Below are 20,156 nucleotides of genomic sequence, written 5' to 3' on the forward strand. Positions count from 1 at the left end.
GTACCTGACCTAACACCCACAAAAATATTGGGATTTGGTCCAAATAGGTCCCTTTGGGTCTAAAACCATTATTTCGATTAGACACGTTTTGGCCCTATAAAACTATGTGAAGCTTCTGTAGCCATATGGCTGAGGGTATAATCACCGTTTATAAAGGACACATGAGCTCTTCGAAATCGCCCTGCCTGCAGACAAATGACATCTCTGTGCAAATTCTAAAGTTCCATTCACGATGGAAACAAAAATTAGAATTCTAGGCTGATCAGATTCAAATATAGGAGGTTACACCAAAACGTACACCGATTTATGGTATTTAATAATTATTTCGATGAGTTACAAACAGAATGACAAACTCAATACACCCTCCATGTAATGAAGAAGAATATGAAAATAAAATCATACTGTTGACGTAGAAGCTTCTATTTATTCAATAAATAATTAACAATGGAAATTCTTATTCAGCATTTCTGGTATCCTTGAAAATTTGGTATCGAAAAAACAATATTTTTTCATTTCCCATTTCATTGAGGTTCATGGTGTAAAAAGTAAACTGTGGTCTGTGGTGCCCCCTTCGCAAAATGGTTTGCTGGTGTTTCGTATTTAAATATTCCTGAATATTTTCTAAATTTTCGTCTTTGAAAAGAGGTATGAAACAAAATATTTTCTATACAATTACATACTTATTTTAATAATATATTTATTTTACCACGGTATATAATTTAAAAAATAAATGATAACCTGAAATAATTGAACTAGGAAGTAGTCATCAATGTAAAAAATACGAGGTCTACAATTATCCAAATAACGTCATTGTTTATTATTGTTATTTGAAATATTATATTTTAGTAATAAAGAAATATATAACATACAAATATGCATATAAATACAAAGTACAACTTCCGCTGGAAATTCAGTAAAATTCTTCGAAATAATATCGAAAATGTTCAAAATACCCAGGGCACCGGATGCCCTGCCGCGTCAACCATCTTTGCGCAAATTCTTGTACATACAAAAAATATGCTTTGCCGGCATTGGCTTCGATCCAACATCGGTGAAGAGGACCATTTTCAGTCCATGGTTAACTTTCATACCATTGTTCAGCATTTTGGGTCTACTTGCACCCATGGGTGTGTATGCGTTTAAATATATAAAAATTGATTTGGCCAAAACCACAGCAGCCCTATCGCCATTTTGGCAGTCGTTGTTGTCGTCTGTCAAGTTTTTCGTTTTTATGTTGAATCGGAAGAAAATCGTGGAGTCGGTGCGGAAAGTGTGGCTCTGGACATTGGAGGGTAAGTTAAAGGGTTTTGTGGTTGTTATTTTTTGTTTTTTAATTTGATTTGGTTTTCAGCCAACGAAGAGGAGGTGGAAATTATTGCCGAGGAAAATAGATACGATGCCAGGATTTCTAAGTTTTATTTTACCAGCGTCTATGTGACTGGAGTCTTGGCTGTTCTGGCGCCATTGGCAATTGCTTCCGTTTATGCTTGGCAGGGTTATGGTTTCTTGGAGTCATTGGATGCACCTCTGAAGGCTGAGTAAGTAGATTTGGAAGACTAATTTTTGAGTGATAATTAACCACCTCATACTTGGGAGTTGTTGTGCCCTGGAAAGGAACTAAAGGGATCAACATTTAGTCAGGGCAATGCGTAGCAAAAAATATAATTACCAAAAAATTAGTTATTACATACATTAAAGTACCACTAACTACTTACAAAACAATATCCTAGCCCCTTATTTTAACATGGACATATAATAAGAAGGCTCTCACCAATAGCCTATGTGGCGGTTTGGTAAGTACTTACAAACTATGATATGTCCCATTTGAAAATAAGACTAAGCTAGGCAGCTATTTGCAAGTAATTGCTGGTGTCAATATGTGGACTGTGCCGACATTACCCATTACTTGGTAACAAAAAAATAAGTTCTTCTGTTTTGTATTTTTTAAGCAATAACTCATTATTTTCAACCTGCTGTTACTCCAGAAGTTAGTCTATTTACTGTCGGATTCAACGGCTCTCAATTTTTTGCTCCCAGGAGGAAAAAATCCTCCGAAGCTCTAAATTACACTGTGCTACAAAATTATGTATTTTTTTGTACCCTCCACCATACATAGTATGGAGGGTATATTAAGGTCGTCATTCCGTTTGTAACTAATCGAAAGAATAATTTAAGCCCTAACAAGGTATATATACAGGGTGAGATGAAAAAAACTGCAACAAAGTCAAACGCCATAATTTTTACCTTTTTATACCCTCCGTTTGTAACTCCTCGAAATACTCATGTCAGAACCAACAAAGTATATATATTCTTGATGAGCGTAAAATTCAAAGTCGATTTAGCCATGTCCGTCTGTCTGTCCGTCTGTCTGTCTGTTGTAATCACGCTATCTTTCGAACGAATTGCGATAGAAGGCTAAAATTTTGCACACCTGTTTATTTTTCCAGTAGGCAGGTTAAGTTCGTAGATGGGCCATGTAGGTCCACGTTTTCATATAGCCCCCATATAACGGTACCTCCCGATATTCGGTATTTTGATGATTTCAGCGACATAATTTACCGAAATTGTTTCAAATTTGGTATTTGAGGTTCGTAATGAATACTACAGCCTATGACAGAAAATTGTCTGTGAAGGTCCACGTCTTCGTATAGCTCCCATATAACGGTACCTCCCAAAATTAGTTATTTTGATGATTTTAACGCCATTATTCACCGGAATTGTTTCAAATTACGTATTTAGAGTTCGTAATGGGAACTACAGTCTGTGACAGAAAAATTTCTATGCAGGTCCAGGTCTTCGTATAGCCCCCATATATCAGTACCTCCTTATATTCGGTATTTTGACGAGCTTAGGTACAATACCCACTGAAATTGTTTGAGATATCGTTTTTGACGTTAGTAATGGATGCTATAGTCTGTGACCGAAAATTGTCTATGCTGGTCCAGGTCTTCGCACAGCTCCGATATAATGGTACCTCCCTATATACGATATTTTGATGATTTTAGCCACATTAATCACCGTTTATTTCAAGTTTCGAATTTGAATATGGTAATGGCTAATGGCAAACAATGCCTATGTAGGTCCACGTCGTATAGACCCCAATATAACGGCAATATTCGGTATTTTTAAAATTTAAAAGAATTTTTTAAGGATTATATTTTTTTTAAATTTCCAAATTCGTTCCAAATGATGGAGGGTATTCAAAGTTCGGCCCGGCCGAACTTACTGCTTTTTAACTTGTTTTTAAATTTTATCGAATGAAAGCAAAAAATATCGGAAATAGCATCAAATTTTAGAATAAGTTTAGATTTGTTCGAATTGGTCACCTTTGGCACAAATTATGGCCTCAACGGACAATTAAACCGTCACACGTTGCCCGAATGTTGCTCTGCGGTATTTTGGTTCATTCCCGGCGAAGCGCTTGCTTGAGGTGATCGACACTTTGGTATTTTTTAGTGCCAACCTTGTTTTCCAAAATACTCCAGACACAATAGTCCAACGGATTGGTATCCGCAGATTTTGGTGGCCATTGTGCGCTGGAAATGAAACGAGGAACCTCATTTTGTAACCATTCCTGGGTGGCGCGTGATGAATGCGATGGTGCTGAGTCCTGTTGGAATGTCCAAGGTCTGCGGCCAAAATGTTTGCATGCCCAAGGCTTTCATACACCCTCCAGAATATTTTCGCGATAATATTCTGCATTTATTTTGATGCCACGGTCGATTAATACAAGCGGAGAGCGACCATCGGCTGTTATGGCGGCCCACACCATCACCATGGCCGGCGCTTGAGTTCTGGTGGCCAACCGAAGGTGCACATTTTCAGCTGACCTCTTCGGCAAGTAAACTCGATAATTCTGTTTGTTTACAAACAGCTGGACAACGAATGCTTTCTCATCGGAGAAAACCAAATTCAGCAGTTCACCACTTTCGGCCAAGCGAAGCAACTCTTTAGCTCTCTTAAGTCTATTTTCTTTCTGTTGCGGTGTAAGTTCTTGCACTTTTTGGAATTTCGATGGCTTTACCCCGAGCACAGTATTTTTATCTCGCCCTGTATAGATTTGTTCAAGCAAAATAAAAAAGGACCAAAAGGTCCCTTTTGCTGATTCGCTTGAGGGTTTACATCTTCAACCAAAATAATCCTCGTATTGCTGTCAGTAATAATGCCGAAGACACTACATGCCTAAAATGAACTGTTTCCAAGAAATCTCAATCCGATTTATTTTTTCAAAATGTAAAACAGCCTGGAACCTTCCTCCTATATAGGTTTCTTTGTCATGTAAACTTTCAGAATTTCTCAGTCTTTAGCTCTACTTTCATAATCTTTATTTAATTTCCTTTTGTTCTCCCCCACAGATATTTCTTCAACATCAGGGGTTCATATGCAGCCTATATCTTTTGCTACGTTTGGAACTGCGTTGGCATCTATTATGTACTGCATGGGGCCTTATCCATTGATACCCTGTATTCATGGTTTGTGCACAACATTTCGGCACAATTTCGTATTTTAAATTTACGCTACCGCCAATTGTCAGAGAGGACAATGATGCTCAGGGCCATTGGGGAACATAACGAAGAGAAGTTCATTGCTACCATCATTGAATGTGTAAAATATCATCGACGTATCATTCAAATGGCCGAACGTTTCAACGATGTCTACAAAGGTTTGGTTTTCATCAAATTTTTGATTAGCTGTCTTCAGTTGGCATGTCTGTCATTTCAAATACCTTCGGGTGGAGAAATTGCCGATCTTTTGTTTAGCTTATCGTTTCTTATATCAGTGACCACTCAGCTGATGTTGTACTGTCATGGAGGGCAGAAGATTCAGGATATGGTAAACACCAAATATAATTATTTTAAATAAATAAATTTAACAATATAATTCCAGAGCACTTCTGTCAGCTTGGCCATCTATGAACATTTCCAATGGCATGACTTGAGCGTAAAATCGAAGAAGTTACTCCTGTTAACCATGCTTAGAGCCCAGAAACCGTGTTATGTTCGAGGAATTTTCTTCACCACTGATTTGAGTTTGTTTGTGTGGGTTTGTATGATTCTGTGATGGGCCTGAAGAGGCTTTAAAATTATGTTCTTTGTTTTTAATTTCACTCTTTTTCTAGGTATACAGAACTGCCGGATCATTTATGACAATGCTTATAACAATGGATGGAAAGAAATAAATATATAACTATATTCGCACAAAATACCAGACACAAAATACCAGTCATTGGCTACTTCAAATAAAAATAAATGTCTCGGTTAAAATTTCAGATTCTAGAACAGTGTTGGCTTTTTTGTTCTGGATAGCATAGCCTTTTGTTGTTACAAAATGGTCAGGTTTAATCCCATTATTGTTGTTTTTATAAATACAACGTTTGTTTATTACTGGAGAACGATGGTAATGTTTACCAGGGGGTAAGGCAGGGAATACCTAAGTTTTGAAATGAGCCACTAATCGTCATCAGTCCCCTTTTACGCATTCAATGATGGTAGCAATGAATTTCTCCTCGTTATGCTCCCCAATGGCCCTGAGCATCATTGTCCTTTCGGAAAGTTGGCGGTAGCGTAAATTTAAGATACCAAATTGTGCCGAAATATTGTGAACAAACCACGAATACAGGGTATCAATGGGTAAGGCCCCATGCAGTACATAATAGATGTCAACGCAGTTTCAAACGTAGCAAAAGATATAGGCTGTATATGAACCCCTGATGTTGAAAAAATATCTAGGTGGCAAAACGAATGGGAATGAAATGGTATTGTATTTGGATAACACAGTTCAAAAAAAACTGCAGAAAGAATGCAGCAGATTACGAAAATAGAGCTAAAGAGAGAGGAATTCTGAAAGTTTTGCATGACAAAGTAACCAAAATAGGAGGAAGGTTCCAGGCTGTTTTATATTTTGAAAAAATAAATCGGATTGAGATTTCTTGGAATCCGTTCATTTTAGGCATGTAGTGTCTTCGGCATAGTTGGAATTGTTAACCATCAAGCGAATCAGCAAAATGGACTTTTTGGCTTAAAATAATCTATACAGGGCGAGATGAAAAAACTGTGCTCGGGGTAAAGCCGCAATAGAAAAAATATACTCAAAAGAGCTAAAGAGTTGCTCGGCTTGGCCGAAAGTGGTGAACTGCCGAATTTGGTTTTCTCCGTTGAGAAAACATTCGTTGTCCAGCAGTTTGTAAACAAACAAAATGATCGTGTTTACTTGCTAAAGAGGTCAGCTGAAAATGTGCACCTTCGATTGGCCACCAGAACTCAAGCTTCAAGCCGGCCATGGTGATGGTGTGGGCTGCCATAACAGCCGATGGCCGATATTAATCGCCCGTGGCATCAGAATATATGCCCAATATTATCGCGAAAATATTCTGGAGGGTGTATTAAAGCCTTGGGCACGCAAACATTTTGGCCGCATACCTTGGACATTCCAACAGGACTCAGCACTATCGCACTCAGCACGCACCACCCAAGAATGGTTACAAAATGAGGTTCCTCGCTTCATTTCCAGCGCACAACGGCCACCAAAATCTCCGGATACCAATCCGTTGGACTATTGTGTCCGGAGTAATTTGGAAAGGAAATTTGGCACTAAAAAATACCAAAGTGTCGATCAGCTCGGGCTTGCTCGAATGGGCCAAAATACTGTAAAGCAACATTCGGGCAGCCCGCCACACGCTGCCCGAATTGGCAATTTGAAGGCCCTAATTCGTGACCAATTCGAACAAATCTAAAACTATTCTAAAATTTGATGCTATTTCCGACAATTTTTGCTTTCATTCAATAAAATTAAAAAAAAAATAAATAAATAAAAAAGGTGTAAGTTCGGCCGTGCCGAACTTTGAATACCCTCCACCGTTTGGAACGAATTTGGCAATTCCCAAAAACAATAAAATCCGTTAAAAATTCTGTTAAAATCTTAGAAATACCAAACGTATCTGTTATATTAGGGTCAATACGATGACATGGACTTGCATAGGTAACTTTTGTCATAGGCCGTTACAATATTCAAATGTGAAACTTAGAAAAAAATGTGAATAATGTAGCTAAAGTCATCAAAATACCCCATTATTTGGGGCCTATACCAAAACGTGGACCTGAACCGACAATTTTCTGCCCTAGGCATTCTAGGTATCCATGAATAATGTCGCTAAAATCATCAAAATACCGAATATCAGGAGGTACTGTTTTACGGTACGAAGACGTGGATCTGCATGGACAATTTTCTGTCAGAGGCTGTAGTATCGGGAGGTACCTTTATGTGGGGGCTATACGAAGACGTGGATCTGCACAGACAATCTTCTGCTTCTGGCTTTAACACCCATTACGAACTTCAAATACCAAATTTGAAACAATTCCGGTGAATATTGTCGCTAAAATCATCAAAATACCGAATATCGGGAAGTAGCGTTATATTTGGGCTATACCAAATCGTGGAATGTAAATATCATGGGGTTTGACTTTGTTGGAGTTTATTTTTATCTCACCCTATATTTATAGATTTGATTATCTAAATTTATTCTGCCTAGTCAAGAAAGTCAAATCACACTTAAAATCTCTTAAATCTAAATAGATTTTGGTGCAAAAACACAAAATCGAAAATCGATTATTAGGTGATCGAATACAATCGATGAGTCGGAGTTTTAATTTAAGCGAAATTCTAAAACTTAGAATCCGACCTTTGTGTTAACATACGTTTTCCTCGTGTAAGTACCATGTAATCGTCCCCATCCCACTTTCGTCCTTTCCTTACTACTTGCTTGCTCAGTACATTTTTAATATAAATTAATAAGTTTTTGATTAATTTTATTAATATAGGCGTAAGTAATAAACTATAAACAAATTTTTTAACGGTTGTATTATTAATAACGAAAATATTTTTCATTTCGCTTACATATATTTGACAACATGCTCTTGAATTTTGAATACGTTTCATAATCTCGTGATATTATTAAACGCCCACAACTAATTGCTGGCACACTTTTCGGTTCTACACCATAGAGTTCATGGTTCAATGGTGGGAACTACAAGGAAAGGGCAACACACGTTTGCTTAATAAAGCAATTGCCGGTAATGGCTGTTTATGTTTCCAAATCGAATGGGCGTTGACGACAAATTAACGCTTTAAATAAATTATGAAAATATATTGAGGAAAGAAGAAAACAATTTAACTGAAAACTGATTTCCTTTTCATTTTATTTTCGTTCCGGTTCAGATAATTTTAAACTATCAATCAAGTAGCAATGACAAGCGACGACTTACCCCCATTGGAGGGTGTCAAATATTATTTTGTTGTACAGAAATTCTGTTTTACGGCAATCGGTGTTGATGCCCTATCGGCCAGGCGGACCATAGTCAATGGATTTCTTTTCTGGATACCCAATATAGTGCAATTTATTCTCAGCCAACTGTTGACTTTGTACTCTCTGCAGCATTTGGAGGATATGAGTCTTGTGACGGATGCCATGGCACCTGTGTGGCAAGTTTTGATGGCCAACATGAAAATGGCCCTGTTTTTGTGGCATAAAAAGGAGATGAAGAAATTGGTGAGAGATTTGTGGCTATGGAATTTGGAAGGTATGGCAGGAGGGAAACACATCAGAATTGTTTGTAAAGGAGTTCTAATCTATGTTTGGTTTAATTTCAGCTACCCCGGATGAATTGAAAATCCTTGAGGTAGAGAATCGCAAAGACACAATGACGTCTTTTAGTTTTTATATGACGGTCCTTACCACCGGCATTTTGGCTTTGACTTCTCCATTTTTTAAAGCCTTTTATCGCTACTTGAAGGGAGACAATTATTGGGATGCTTTGGAAACACCTCTGAAAGGGAGGTAAGAAGGATAGCTTTTCGTCTGTTGTAATCACGCTAGAGTCAAAACGAATAAAGATAGGAGGCTAAAATTTTGCACAGATCAGTCTATTGTCTGCAGGCAGGTCAAGTTCGTAGATGGGCTATATCGGTCCACAATATCGTATAAGGGTACACCCCGTATATTCGATATTTTTACGATTTTTCAATGAAATTATCTGAAAATCCGCAAAAGAAATTTCTTCTGAGTACTTTAGCCCATGGAAGGGTACTGTCTATATAGGCCCAGGACATCGTATATCACCCATATAACGGCACCTCCCGATATTCGATATTTGGACGATTTTAGCTACATTTTTCAATGAAATTGTCTAAAAAAAAAAATAAAAATATTAGAAGTTATTTCTAAGCCCTTTACCCCTGAAAGAGAATTGTCTATTGTAACGCCCAAAAGTCATGCTTTCGTTTTTGGGGTACATTATTATTGTTCCCTAGTAGAAAGAAGTATACTTAAAATACAACATTGGAACCCCTGGTGGCAAATGGCGGAACTACGCAAAACTGTCAGATTGGGATCAGCTGCTGTCATGAGAAAACAACAATCGTTGTCCAGCCAAAAAGGTATAAAAGGAGACGCATTTCACCCAATCGGGATCAGTCTTCTGTTGATGGCTGGTAAGTCAAGTGTGATTGGGAGGAAGAAAAGGCGCGCAACCTCGGTTGAATTGAGTCTTAGTAAGCCAAACAATAAGCCTTGACTATTTGTGGTGACTGGACTGGACTGAACGCAGGGTCAAGTGAGGGTTGTAGCAATACTCCCTATTCTTCGGGCTGCGTTGACGGCGACTGAACGCAGGGTCAAGTGAGGGTTGTAGCAATACTCCCTATTCTTCGGGCTGCGTTGACGGCGACTGAACGCAGGGTCAAGTGAGGGTTGTAGCAATACTCCCTATTCTTCGGGCTGCGTTGACGGCGACTGAACGCAGGGTCAAGTGAGGGTTGTAGCAATACTCCCTATTCTTCGGGCTGCGTTGACGGCGACTGAACGCAGGGTCAAGTGAGGGTTGTAGCAATACTCCCTATTCTTCGGGCTGCGTTGACGGCGACTGAACGCAGGGTCAAGTGAGGGTTGTAGCAATACTCCCTATTCTTCGGGCTGCGTTGACGGCGACTGAACGCAGGGTCAAGTGAGGGTTGTAGCAATACTCCCTATTCTTCGGGCTGCGTTGACGGCGACTGAACGCAGGGTCAAGTGAGGGTTGTAGCAATACTCCCTATTCTTCGGGCTGCGTTGACGGCGACTGAACGCAGGGTCAAGTGAGGGTTGTAGCAATACTCCCTATTCTTCGGGCTGCGTTGACGGCGACTGACGTACTCATCGGGCTGCTGCTGTGCCAAAGCTGCCGCCACCCGATTCGTCGTGCGCGTATTCATCGGGCCGCCGCTGTGCCAAGCTGCCGCCACTACTACTCGCCGCTGACGTATTCATCGGGCCGCCGCTGTGCCAAAGCCGCCGCCACCCTATTCGCCGCTCGCCTATTCATCGGGCCGCCGCTGTGCCAAAGCCGCCGCCACCCTATTCGTCGCTCGCCTATTCATCGGGCCGCCGCTGTGCCAAGCTGCCGCCACTACTACTCGCCGCTGACGTATTCATCGGGCCGCCGCTGTGCCAAAGTCGCCGCCACCCTATTCGCCGCTCGCCTATTCATCGGGCCGCCGCTGTGCCAAGCTGCCGCCACTACTACTCGCCGCTGACGTATTCATCGGGCCGCCGCTGTGCCAAAGCCGCCGCCACCCTATTCGTCGCTCGCCTATTCATCGGGCCGCCGCTGTGCCAAGCTGCCGCCACTACTACTCGCCGCTGACGTATTCATCGGGCCGCCACTGTGCCAAAGCCGCCGCCACCCTATTCGTCGCTCGCCTATTCATCGGGCCGCCGCTGTGCCAAGCTGCCGCCACTACTACTCGCCGCTGACGTATTCATCGGGCCGCCGCTGTGCCACAGCCGCCGCCACCCTATTCGTCGCTCGCCTATTCATCGGGCCGCCGCTGTGCCAAGCTGCCGCCACTACTACTCGCCGCTGACGTATTCATCGGGCCGCCGCTGTGCCAAAGCCGCCGCCACCCTATTCGTCGCTCGCCTATTCATCGGGCCGCCGCTGTGCCAAGCTGCCGCCACTCTATTCGTCGCTCGCCTATTCATCGGGCCGCCGCTGTGCCAAGCTGCCACCACTGCTACCCGTTTATTAACATTTCGACTGAACTTTGTGATTTAGTGTTCTTCGTAAAAAGTTCTGAACGTGATTTTATTGTGTTTAGTGTAGTGTTTAGTGTTATTTAAGGAAATAAATTTATAACGTTTTAAGAAAATATTTTTGCTTCGCTCTCTCTCTCTTTATGTCCTAACAAATAAATTTTTGTGACGACTCTGGCCCCCGCTGAACCTACCCCAGCTTCAAAGTGAAAACACGTCGTCACAATGGCGCCCGAGCAGGGACATAAAAGAGAGAAAGAATAAATAAATGAGTGAACAATAATTAGACAAATACAGATGAAAACCCAGTGAAAAAAAAAACAGTTAAAAAAAAAAAAAAAAAAAAAATGTCAAACGAAAAGACAATGTTGAAGGTCTCCTGGGCCTATATGCTAAAGCAAGAAGACTTGGTAACATATCTTACTGAATTCAATCTTGATCCAGTTGGAAAAGTGGACGATCTCCGAAAAAGATGGGCTAAATTTCTCCACAACGACCATGAAGCCGATGTATACAGACGGCTTATAGAGTTGCAGAACAAACATGAAAGTACCAGTCCGACCAAATCGCCGACATTGCGAGCCGTCACAAAACAACCCCTTATAACCGTAACACCGTGTGGAGCAGAAGCAATAGTATTATCCCCAATAAAAACAGAGTACGCCCTTCCCCACATTTCCGCGGAAAGGTCACATGGAGAGTCAAGCACAGGGGTAACAAACGATCACAAAGTACAGAAGATGTCGCCAACAAACCCCGAATATGGATTTCAAAAAGATTCTCCGCCCAAGCCATCCAATAATTCGTCGTTACTCGTAATTCTCGACCAAATCCGAAAATGGAATATTACTTTTGAAAATGGAATGGACCCTATTGGATTCGTAGAACGTGTAGAAGAAATGGCTGAAATGTACATCGTGGAATTGAATCAAATAATTAAAGTAATGCCAGAGTTGTTACGAGGTAAAGCTTTAATCTGGCTAAGGAACAACAACCGACACTGGACTACCTGGAACGAATTTAAGAGTGATTTTCTGAAATTCTTTTTGCCACCGAGATACTTTGAGAAATTGGAGGATGAAATTAGGAGAAGGATACAGCGTAATAAGGAGCCGTTTAAGGAATATGTACTCTCTATACAGCATCTTATGCAGCACACCAATATGACCGAAGAACAAAAATTGGAACGAATTTTTAGAAACGCGCATTCGGATTATCAATGGTACATTCGCCGTAAAGACTTTACCACACTTTCGGAATTGATCTCCTTGGCAGACGAACTCGAAAGCATACCAAATAATTCTCGGTCAGAACAGCCTCGAAATCAACAAAACTATAATCGACGTGCGGACAACTCTAGAAATAACCTGTATTGCACCAATCAAGGTGACCAAGTGCTAAACGAAAGCTCATCCAATCCAGAAACGCAGCAGGATGAACCCCCGGCAAAGAAGAGTAACCAGAATATTACATCATTGCAATGTGAAGAATATCGCCTTACTGCAACTGTCTTAATAGAGGGGAAAGCTATTAAAGCAACTGTCGACACTGGTGCCACTAGCTGTTTTATAAAAAGAGAATTTGCGGAAAAAATCAAGAAAAGGTTTACTTATTCACGGCATGAGGCAAATGTTATCCTCGCAGACGGCACCACGGTGAACATCACAAGATCAACAGTGTTACCTGTTACATTTGGAAACCAAAGCTCAGATGTTACATTTCTCATCATGCCGCAATTCAAGGAAAACATCATATTGGGATTGGAATTTCTAAAACAGTTCCACACGACCATTCACTGCGCCGGTATAAGTGTCAAATTAAGTAAGCCAACCACATCAACGGAGCATTGTACCGTGGCTATAGGAGAGGAAACCCCATCAAAAGAGGTAATAGATACAATGACAGCTACGAATAATGTATCCCCCAGACCTAAATTCTTAAACGATGAATTGAGTAAAACGCAATGTGAGATCGTTGAAAATTTTCTGGCACAGGAACTCCCTAAGTTCCAACAATTAAATGGCCTATCGTCAATAGCTGAACATAAGATTGTAATGACCGACGATCGACCCATTAAATTAAGATATGCTCCGCGAAATCCTGCAATGCAAGCCGTGATTAATGCCGAAGTGAGAAAGCTCGAAGAACGAGGATGTATAGAGCCGTCTACAAGCCCATACTGTTTCCCCATCACATTAGTCAGAAAGAAAAATGGGAATTGGAGAACTTGTATGGATTTTCGCCAATTGAATAAACGTTCTGTTCCAGATGCCTACCCTTTACCCCGCATCGACACAATACTGAATCGACTACGGGATGCCAAATACGTGAGTAGCCTGGACCTTAAAGACGGATATTGGCAAATACCGATGGCGAAGGAGAGCAGAAAATACACGGCCTTTGCGGTAGCTGGTAAAGGTCTATATCAGTGGAAAGTGATGCCTTTCGGTTTGCATTCAGCACCGGCAACCTTCCAACGGGCATTAGATAGTGTGATTGGGCCTGAAATGGACCCCCACGCTTTTGCATACCTTGACGATATCATCGTCATTGGAAAAACGTTTGAGGAACACTTGCGGAACTTGAGAGAAGTGTTCAGAAGATTGCGATCAGCTAACCTGAGAATAAACATTGAGAAATGCGAATTTTTCAGAAAAGAAACGAAGTATTTAGGCCATGTTGTGAGTAGCGAGGGAATAAAGACGGATCCAGATAAAGTTGCCGCAATAGTGGAAATGAAACCTCCAACATCGGTAAAGGAGGTACGAAGATTTCTTGGAGTAGCATCTTGGTACCGAAGATTTGTCCCACAGTTTGCAACAATTTCACAACCATTGACTAGTCTTCTTAAAAAGGGAAAACATTGGAAATGGGGTCCCGAACAACAAGAAGCATTCTCAGACCTAAAAGCAAAGTTAACTGAAGCCCCCGTTCTGGCTTGTCCGGATTTCACAAAGACGTTCATATTGCAAACTGATGCCAGCAACTATGGCCTTGGAGCAGTTCTAACACAGGAGTTAGATAACGTGGAACGTGTCATAGCCTACGCCAGCAGACATTTAAAACAGGCTGAAAAGAACTACTCAGCGACTGAAAAGGAATGTCTAGCCATACTGTGGGGCATCAGACACATGAGACCCTATTTAGAGGGTTACCAGTTTATAGTTATTACCGATCATTTGGCCCTAAAATGGTTAAATTCTATTGAAAGCCCTACAGGTCGACTCGCACGTTGGGCTCTCGAGCTACAGCAATATAATTTTTTGATCAGATACCGCAGAGGAAAACAGAACGTTGTGGCGGATGCGCTTTCGAGAACACCTGGGGAAACGTTAGACCTAGCCACAGTAAACTATGACACCAGTCCGTGCCCATGGCTAGAAAAGTTGAAGGAAACCATAACCAAGAATCCGAAGAAGTATCCAGACTATACAATCATTGAGGGAAATGTTTATCGACATCTTCCCAAGCAAATAAACGATGAAGATTGCACACCATGGAAGCTGTGTGTGCCCACCGGATCAAGGATTCAGGTCCTTAGAGAAAATCATGACAGTGTCACCGGAGGTCATTTGGGAGTGCGAAAGACTAGCAACAAGGTGGCGAACCGATATTTTTGGCCGGGTATGTTCCAGGACATCAAACGTTATGTCCAGCAGTGCGAATGTTGCCAAAAATATAAAGTCAGCCAACAGAAACCAGCAGGGGAAATGTTGATAAGAATCCCGGAGGAACCATGGGCCACTATTTGTGCGGACTTCGTAGGACCCCTACCGCGATCTAAGCACGGTAACTCAATGCTACTCGTTATTATGGATAGATTCTCAAAATGGACGGAGTTGGTTCCATTGCGGAAGGCTACGACAGAGGGATTAATAAAGGCATGCAGAGAAAGAATTATTTCTAGATATGGGGTTCCAAAAATATTGATAACCGATAACGGAACCCAATTCACTAGCAACCAATTCGAAAAATTCCTAGCAGAAATGGGTATAAAGCATCAACTTACGGCTCCTTACACCCCGCAAGAGAACCCTACTGAAAGGACAAATCGGACAGTGAAAACAATGATAGCACAGGTTTCGAAACAACATAATACATGGGACGATATGCTGCCCGAAATAATGTTAGCCATAAACACTAGTGCATCAGAATCCACTGGATATTCGCCGGCATACCTGACACAAGGAAGAGAACCGCGACTGCCCCAGGCATTATATGATCAGCTCACAACAGGAACTGGTGCTAGAATAGTCTTACCAGAAGACCGGGCCCAGGAGTTGAAAGAAATATTTAAGATAGTGCGTCGAAACTTGGCAAAAGCATCTCAAAACCAGCGGAGACAGTACAACCTTAGACGACGAGTTTGGAAACCAAAGATTGGGGAGCAAGTTCTAGTTCGTCTACATCCTCAGTCGAAGGCCGTCGAAAATTTCGCCGCCAAACTAGCGCCCAAATACGGAGGGCCGTTTGTCGTACAAAAATTCCAATCTCCAGTAATCGTTGTAGTCCGAGGAAAAGACAACATCACCCGCGTCGCGCACTTAAGTGAAATTAAGCCTTTTTATGAAGAACAAAATTAAATTGTAGACATAGAAGTAGAATGTTGATTGTAGTTCCACTTACGTTTATGTGATGCCATTTCATTATAATTTCTTACTTTATTTTTAGACATTAAATTGACAATACCCAAACTAATCAGTGTCCTAATATAAGCCCATACTTCAAAGACCATCGCAATTCTCAAAATTTCAACATCACGATGGAGCAAGATAGCCCCAACACGAAAAAAATTCAAACGGGCGAAGGAGAATAATAGCACACCAAGTACAATCAAATTGCCAGTCACTGAAATCCCAACTGAGTCAACGCCATCGTCCTCGACAGACAATCCCGTGAACAATAACACATTTCTCGAACTGCCAAATTATCCCGAAAACCTACAAAGCCGTATCGAGAAGTTTAAAAACAATTGGAAAAAGGGACACAAACTGAAGCGAATTGTTAAACAAGATGGCAAGCAGTACCGCATAATAATATCAGCAGACGGGGTAGTGAAGGTATCTCTCCGAACTTCTGCAATTGGTCTCTAACATACCTTCCTATTCGACCGAGATATAGTCGAACCAAAGTGCCCATGTCGGAGAAATAAAAGGTTACATAACACCCTAGGGCTTCCTGGCTATTGAAACCCAATAGCAATAGAGAAAGCAAATCAAGGAATCAAAAATCAGAGGGAGGAAGAGATGCCATGTAACGCCCAAAAGTCATGCTTTCGTTTTTGGGGTACATTATTATTGTTCCCTAGTAGAAAGAAGTATACTTAAAATACAACATTGGAACCCCTGGTGGCAAATGGCGGAACTACGCAAAACTGTCAGATTGGGATCAGCTGCTGTCATGAGAAAACAACAATCGTTGTCCAGCCAAAAAGGTATAAAAGGAGACGCATTTCACCCAATCGGGATCAGTCTTCTGTTGATGGCTGGTAAGTCAAGTGTGATTGGGAGGAAGAAAAGGCGCGCAACCTCGGTTGAATTGAGTCTTAGTAAGCCAAACAATAAGCCTTGACTATTTGTGGTGACTGGACTGGACTGAACGCAGGGTCAAGTGAGGGTTGTAGCAATACTCCCTATTCTTCGGGCTGCGTTGACGGCGACTGAACGCAGGGTCAAGTGAGGGTTGTAGCAATACTCCCTATTCTTCGGGCTGCGTTGACGGCGACTGAACGCAGGGTCAAGTGAGGGTTGTAGCAATACTCCCTATTCTTCGGGCTGCGTTGACGGCGACTGAACGCAGGGTCAAGTGAGGGTTGTAGCAATACTCCCTATTCTTCGGGCTGCGTTGACGGCGACTGAACGCAGGGTCAAGTGAGGGTTGTAGCAATACTCCCTATTCTTCGGGCTGCGTTGACGGCGACTGAACGCAGGGTCAAGTGAGGGTTGTAGCAATACTCCCTATTCTTCGGGCTGCGTTGACGGCGACTGAACGCAGGGTCAAGTGAGGGTTGTAGCAATACTCCCTATTCTTCGGGCTGCGTTGACGGCGACTGAACGCAGGGTCAAGTGAGGGTTGTAGCAATACTCCCTATTCTTCGGGCTGCGTTGACGGCGACTGAACGCAGGGTCAAGTGAGGGTTGTAGCAATACTCCCTATTCTTCGGGCTGCGTTGACGGCGACTGACGTACTCATCGGGCTGCTGCTGTGCCAAAGCTGCCGCCACCCGATTCGTCGTGCGCGTATTCATCGGGCCGCCGCTGTGCCAAGCTGCCGCCACTACTACTCGCCGCTGACGTATTCATCGGGCCGCCGCTGTGCCAAAGCCGCCGCCACCCTATTCGCCGCTCGCCTATTCATCGGGCCGCCGCTGTGCCAAAGCCGCCGCCACCCTATTCGTCGCTCGCCTATTCATCGGGCCGCCGCTGTGCCAAGCTGCCGCCACTACTACTCGCCGCTGACGTATTCATCGGGCCGCCGCTGTGCCAAAGTCGCCGCCACCCTATTCGCCGCTCGCCTATTCATCGGGCCGCCGCTGTGCCAAGCTGCCGCCACTACTACTCGCCGCTGACGTATTCATCGGGCCGCCGCTGTGCCAAAGCCGCCGCCACCCTATTCGTCGCTCGCCTATTCATCGGGCCGCCGCTGTGCCAAGCTGCCGCCACTCTATTCGTCGCTCGCCTATTCATCGGGCCGCCGCTGTGCCAAGCTGCCACCACTGCTACCCGTTTATTAACATTTCGACTGAACTTTGTGATTTAGTGTTCTTCGTAAAAAGTTCTGAACGTGATTTTATTGTGTTTAGTGTAGTGTTTAGTGTTATTTAAGGAAATAAATTTATAACGTTTTAAGAAAATATTTTTGCTTCGCTCTCTCTCTCTTTATGTCCTAACAAATAAATTTTTGTGACGACTCTGGCCCCCGCTGAACCTACCCCAGCTTCAAAGTGAAAACACGTCGTCACACTATATAGGTCCACGATATCGAATATCCCTCATATAATGGTACCTCCCGATATTCGGTATTTTGATGATTTAAGCGATATTATTCACCGGAATTGTTTCAAATTTGGTATTTGAGATTCGTAATAGATACTACAGCCTATGACAGAAAATTGTCTGTGCAGGGCTAGGTCTTCATATAGGCCCCTTACATCGGTACCTCCTTATATTCGGTATTTCGACCTATTTTAGCTACAATAATCACCAGAATTGTTTAACATTTCATATTTCAAGTTCCTAATAGGTACTACAGCCTGTGACAGAAAATTGTCTATGCAGGTTCAGGACTTCAAATAGCCCCCATATAGCGGTACCTACCTAAATACGGTATTTGGACGATTTTGGAGACAAAATTCACCGGAATTGTTTCAAATTTCGTATTAAGAGTTCGTAATGGGAACTACAATCTATGACAGAAAATTGTCTATGCAGGTCCAGGTCTTCGTACAGTCCCCTTATATCTTTACCTCCCAATATTCGTTATTTTGACGATTTTAGCGACATTATTCACCGGAATTGTTTCAAATTTCGTGTTTAGAGTTCGTAATGGGAACTACAGTCTGTGACAGAAAATTGTCTATGCTGGTCCAGGTCTTCGTATAGGCCCCATATATCAGTATCTCCCTTTATTCGGTATTTTGACGATTTTAGGTACTATATTCACCGAAATTATTCTAAATTTCGTATTTGAAGTTCCAAAAAGGTACTACAGCCTGTGACAGAAAATTGTCCATGTAGGTCCACGTCTTCGTATAGACCACAATAACGGATTTTATTTTTTGAAAATTTCCAAATTAGTTCCAACTGGTGGAGGGTATTCATTTACTTATTTTATTTTCCACCATATTTTTCGCAGTTACTTTATTGATCCGAAGGAAACCTACATGGGCTATTTCATTGCCTATATGTGGGCTTTCATTGCCATCTACGCGGTGCTCAATACTACCCTGGCTGCGGATAGTTTATTCTCGTGGATAGTACACAATATATCGGCTCACTTTTGGATACTTCGCGAACGTTTGAAGTCGATAGCAGCTACCAATAGAGAAGGTTCGCATGGCTATGGAAAATTTCGAAAATCAATTGGCGACTGTGTTCGTTATCATCAACGAATTATCGATACCATCGATGAATTCAATGAGGTCTTCATGATGATCGTTTTCGTTAAGTTTCTCATTAGCTGTATTCAAATTGCCTTTCTCGCTTTTCAATTTGTTCGTGGCGGAGACTTTGCTGGACAGGTTTTTCATATGTTGTTCCTAATGTCCATATCCATTCAAATGATGTTGTATTGTTATGGCGGTCAGAGGATTAAGGACGAGGTAGGATATCCCACATATATTTTTCAGAAATATAGGCACGAATATAATTTTTAACTTTCTTTTCCAGAGTGCTTCCATTTCCGTGGCCATTTATGAACATTTCCATTGGGATGTATTGTGCCCCAAGTCAAGAAAGTTGTTGCTCTTACCCTTGGCCCGGTCCCAGAAACCTTGCAAACTGACCGGAGTTTTCTTCATAGCCGATTTGAGTTTATTTTTATGGGTACGATGACACCGGTTTTGAATGTTTTTATATACGATTTTTCTTCTTATTTGAATTAACTTTTCCACAGGTCTACAAGACGGCAGGTTCTTTTGTAACCTTAATGATGAGCGTATCCGATACCAGCAAGTAATATTTTGCATCCATTGAATTTTCAATTCAGTGGTATTTATAAAAAAATACCAATTTATTTTAAATTAAGATAATAAATGGAATCGAGAAGGAATATGCCACTCTGAAAACATGTATTTTGGGAATCGGAAATTCTTCGCTTATTAAAAAACAATTCGTCAATAGACTCGTTACAGTAGGACATCAGCAAAAAACGTAATTACTAAGTTATAAGTTACTATGTTATTACTCTATACCGAGTAATGAATAAAAAAGTAATTTGCTTGTAATGTTCGTTGCGTTTTAAAACAAAACTCATTTTCCAGCTGCGGGGCTTTGATTTTATCTATAAACCAGTGAGGAAACTTTAAAAGTCGGGTATACGATACTCTACACCACTATGCGTAATAAGTAGAGCTCCCATAACCAAAAAAAGT

The 20,156-nt window shown here is 41.8% G+C and overlaps 2 protein-coding genes across 3 annotated transcripts; both read left to right on the forward strand.

The window, feature by feature from the left end:
• Positions 1–892: 892 nt before the first annotated feature.
• On the forward strand, positions 893–5,279 carry LOC101891679 (odorant receptor 45a-like). Of its 2 annotated transcripts, none has more exons than XM_059128410.1 (5): positions 893–1,292; positions 1,352–1,538; positions 4,356–4,833; positions 4,888–5,039; positions 5,120–5,279. In XM_059128410.1, the coding sequence occupies exons 1-5, from the start codon at positions 941–943 to the stop codon at positions 5,145–5,147; spliced, it is 1,197 nt and encodes a 398-aa protein (XP_058984393.1). In that variant the 5' UTR covers positions 893–940; the 3' UTR covers positions 5,148–5,279. The 2 variants fall into 2 exon arrangements, with proteins under 2 accessions (XP_058984393.1, XP_058984392.1); XM_059128409.1 differs by having other exon boundaries at positions 894–1,292; positions 4,888–5,043.
• Positions 5,280–8,223: 2,944 nt separating this feature from the next.
• Positions 8,224–19,849, forward strand: LOC109614182 (uncharacterized). Its single transcript, XM_059128424.1, has 7 exons — positions 8,224–8,576; positions 8,647–8,834; positions 12,844–13,392; positions 13,921–14,229; positions 18,840–19,385; positions 19,453–19,608; positions 19,679–19,849. The coding sequence occupies exons 1-7, from the start codon at positions 8,243–8,245 to the stop codon at positions 19,739–19,741; spliced, it is 2,145 nt and encodes a 714-aa protein (XP_058984407.1). The 5' UTR covers positions 8,224–8,242; the 3' UTR covers positions 19,742–19,849.
• Positions 19,850–20,156: the final 307 nt, after the last annotated feature.

This window comes from Musca domestica, unplaced genomic scaffold (genome assembly GCF_030504385.1).
Source record: "Musca domestica strain aabys unplaced genomic scaffold, Musca_domestica.polishedcontigs.V.1.1 50, whole genome shotgun sequence".
NCBI lineage: Eukaryota > Metazoa > Arthropoda > Insecta > Diptera > Muscidae > Musca > Musca domestica.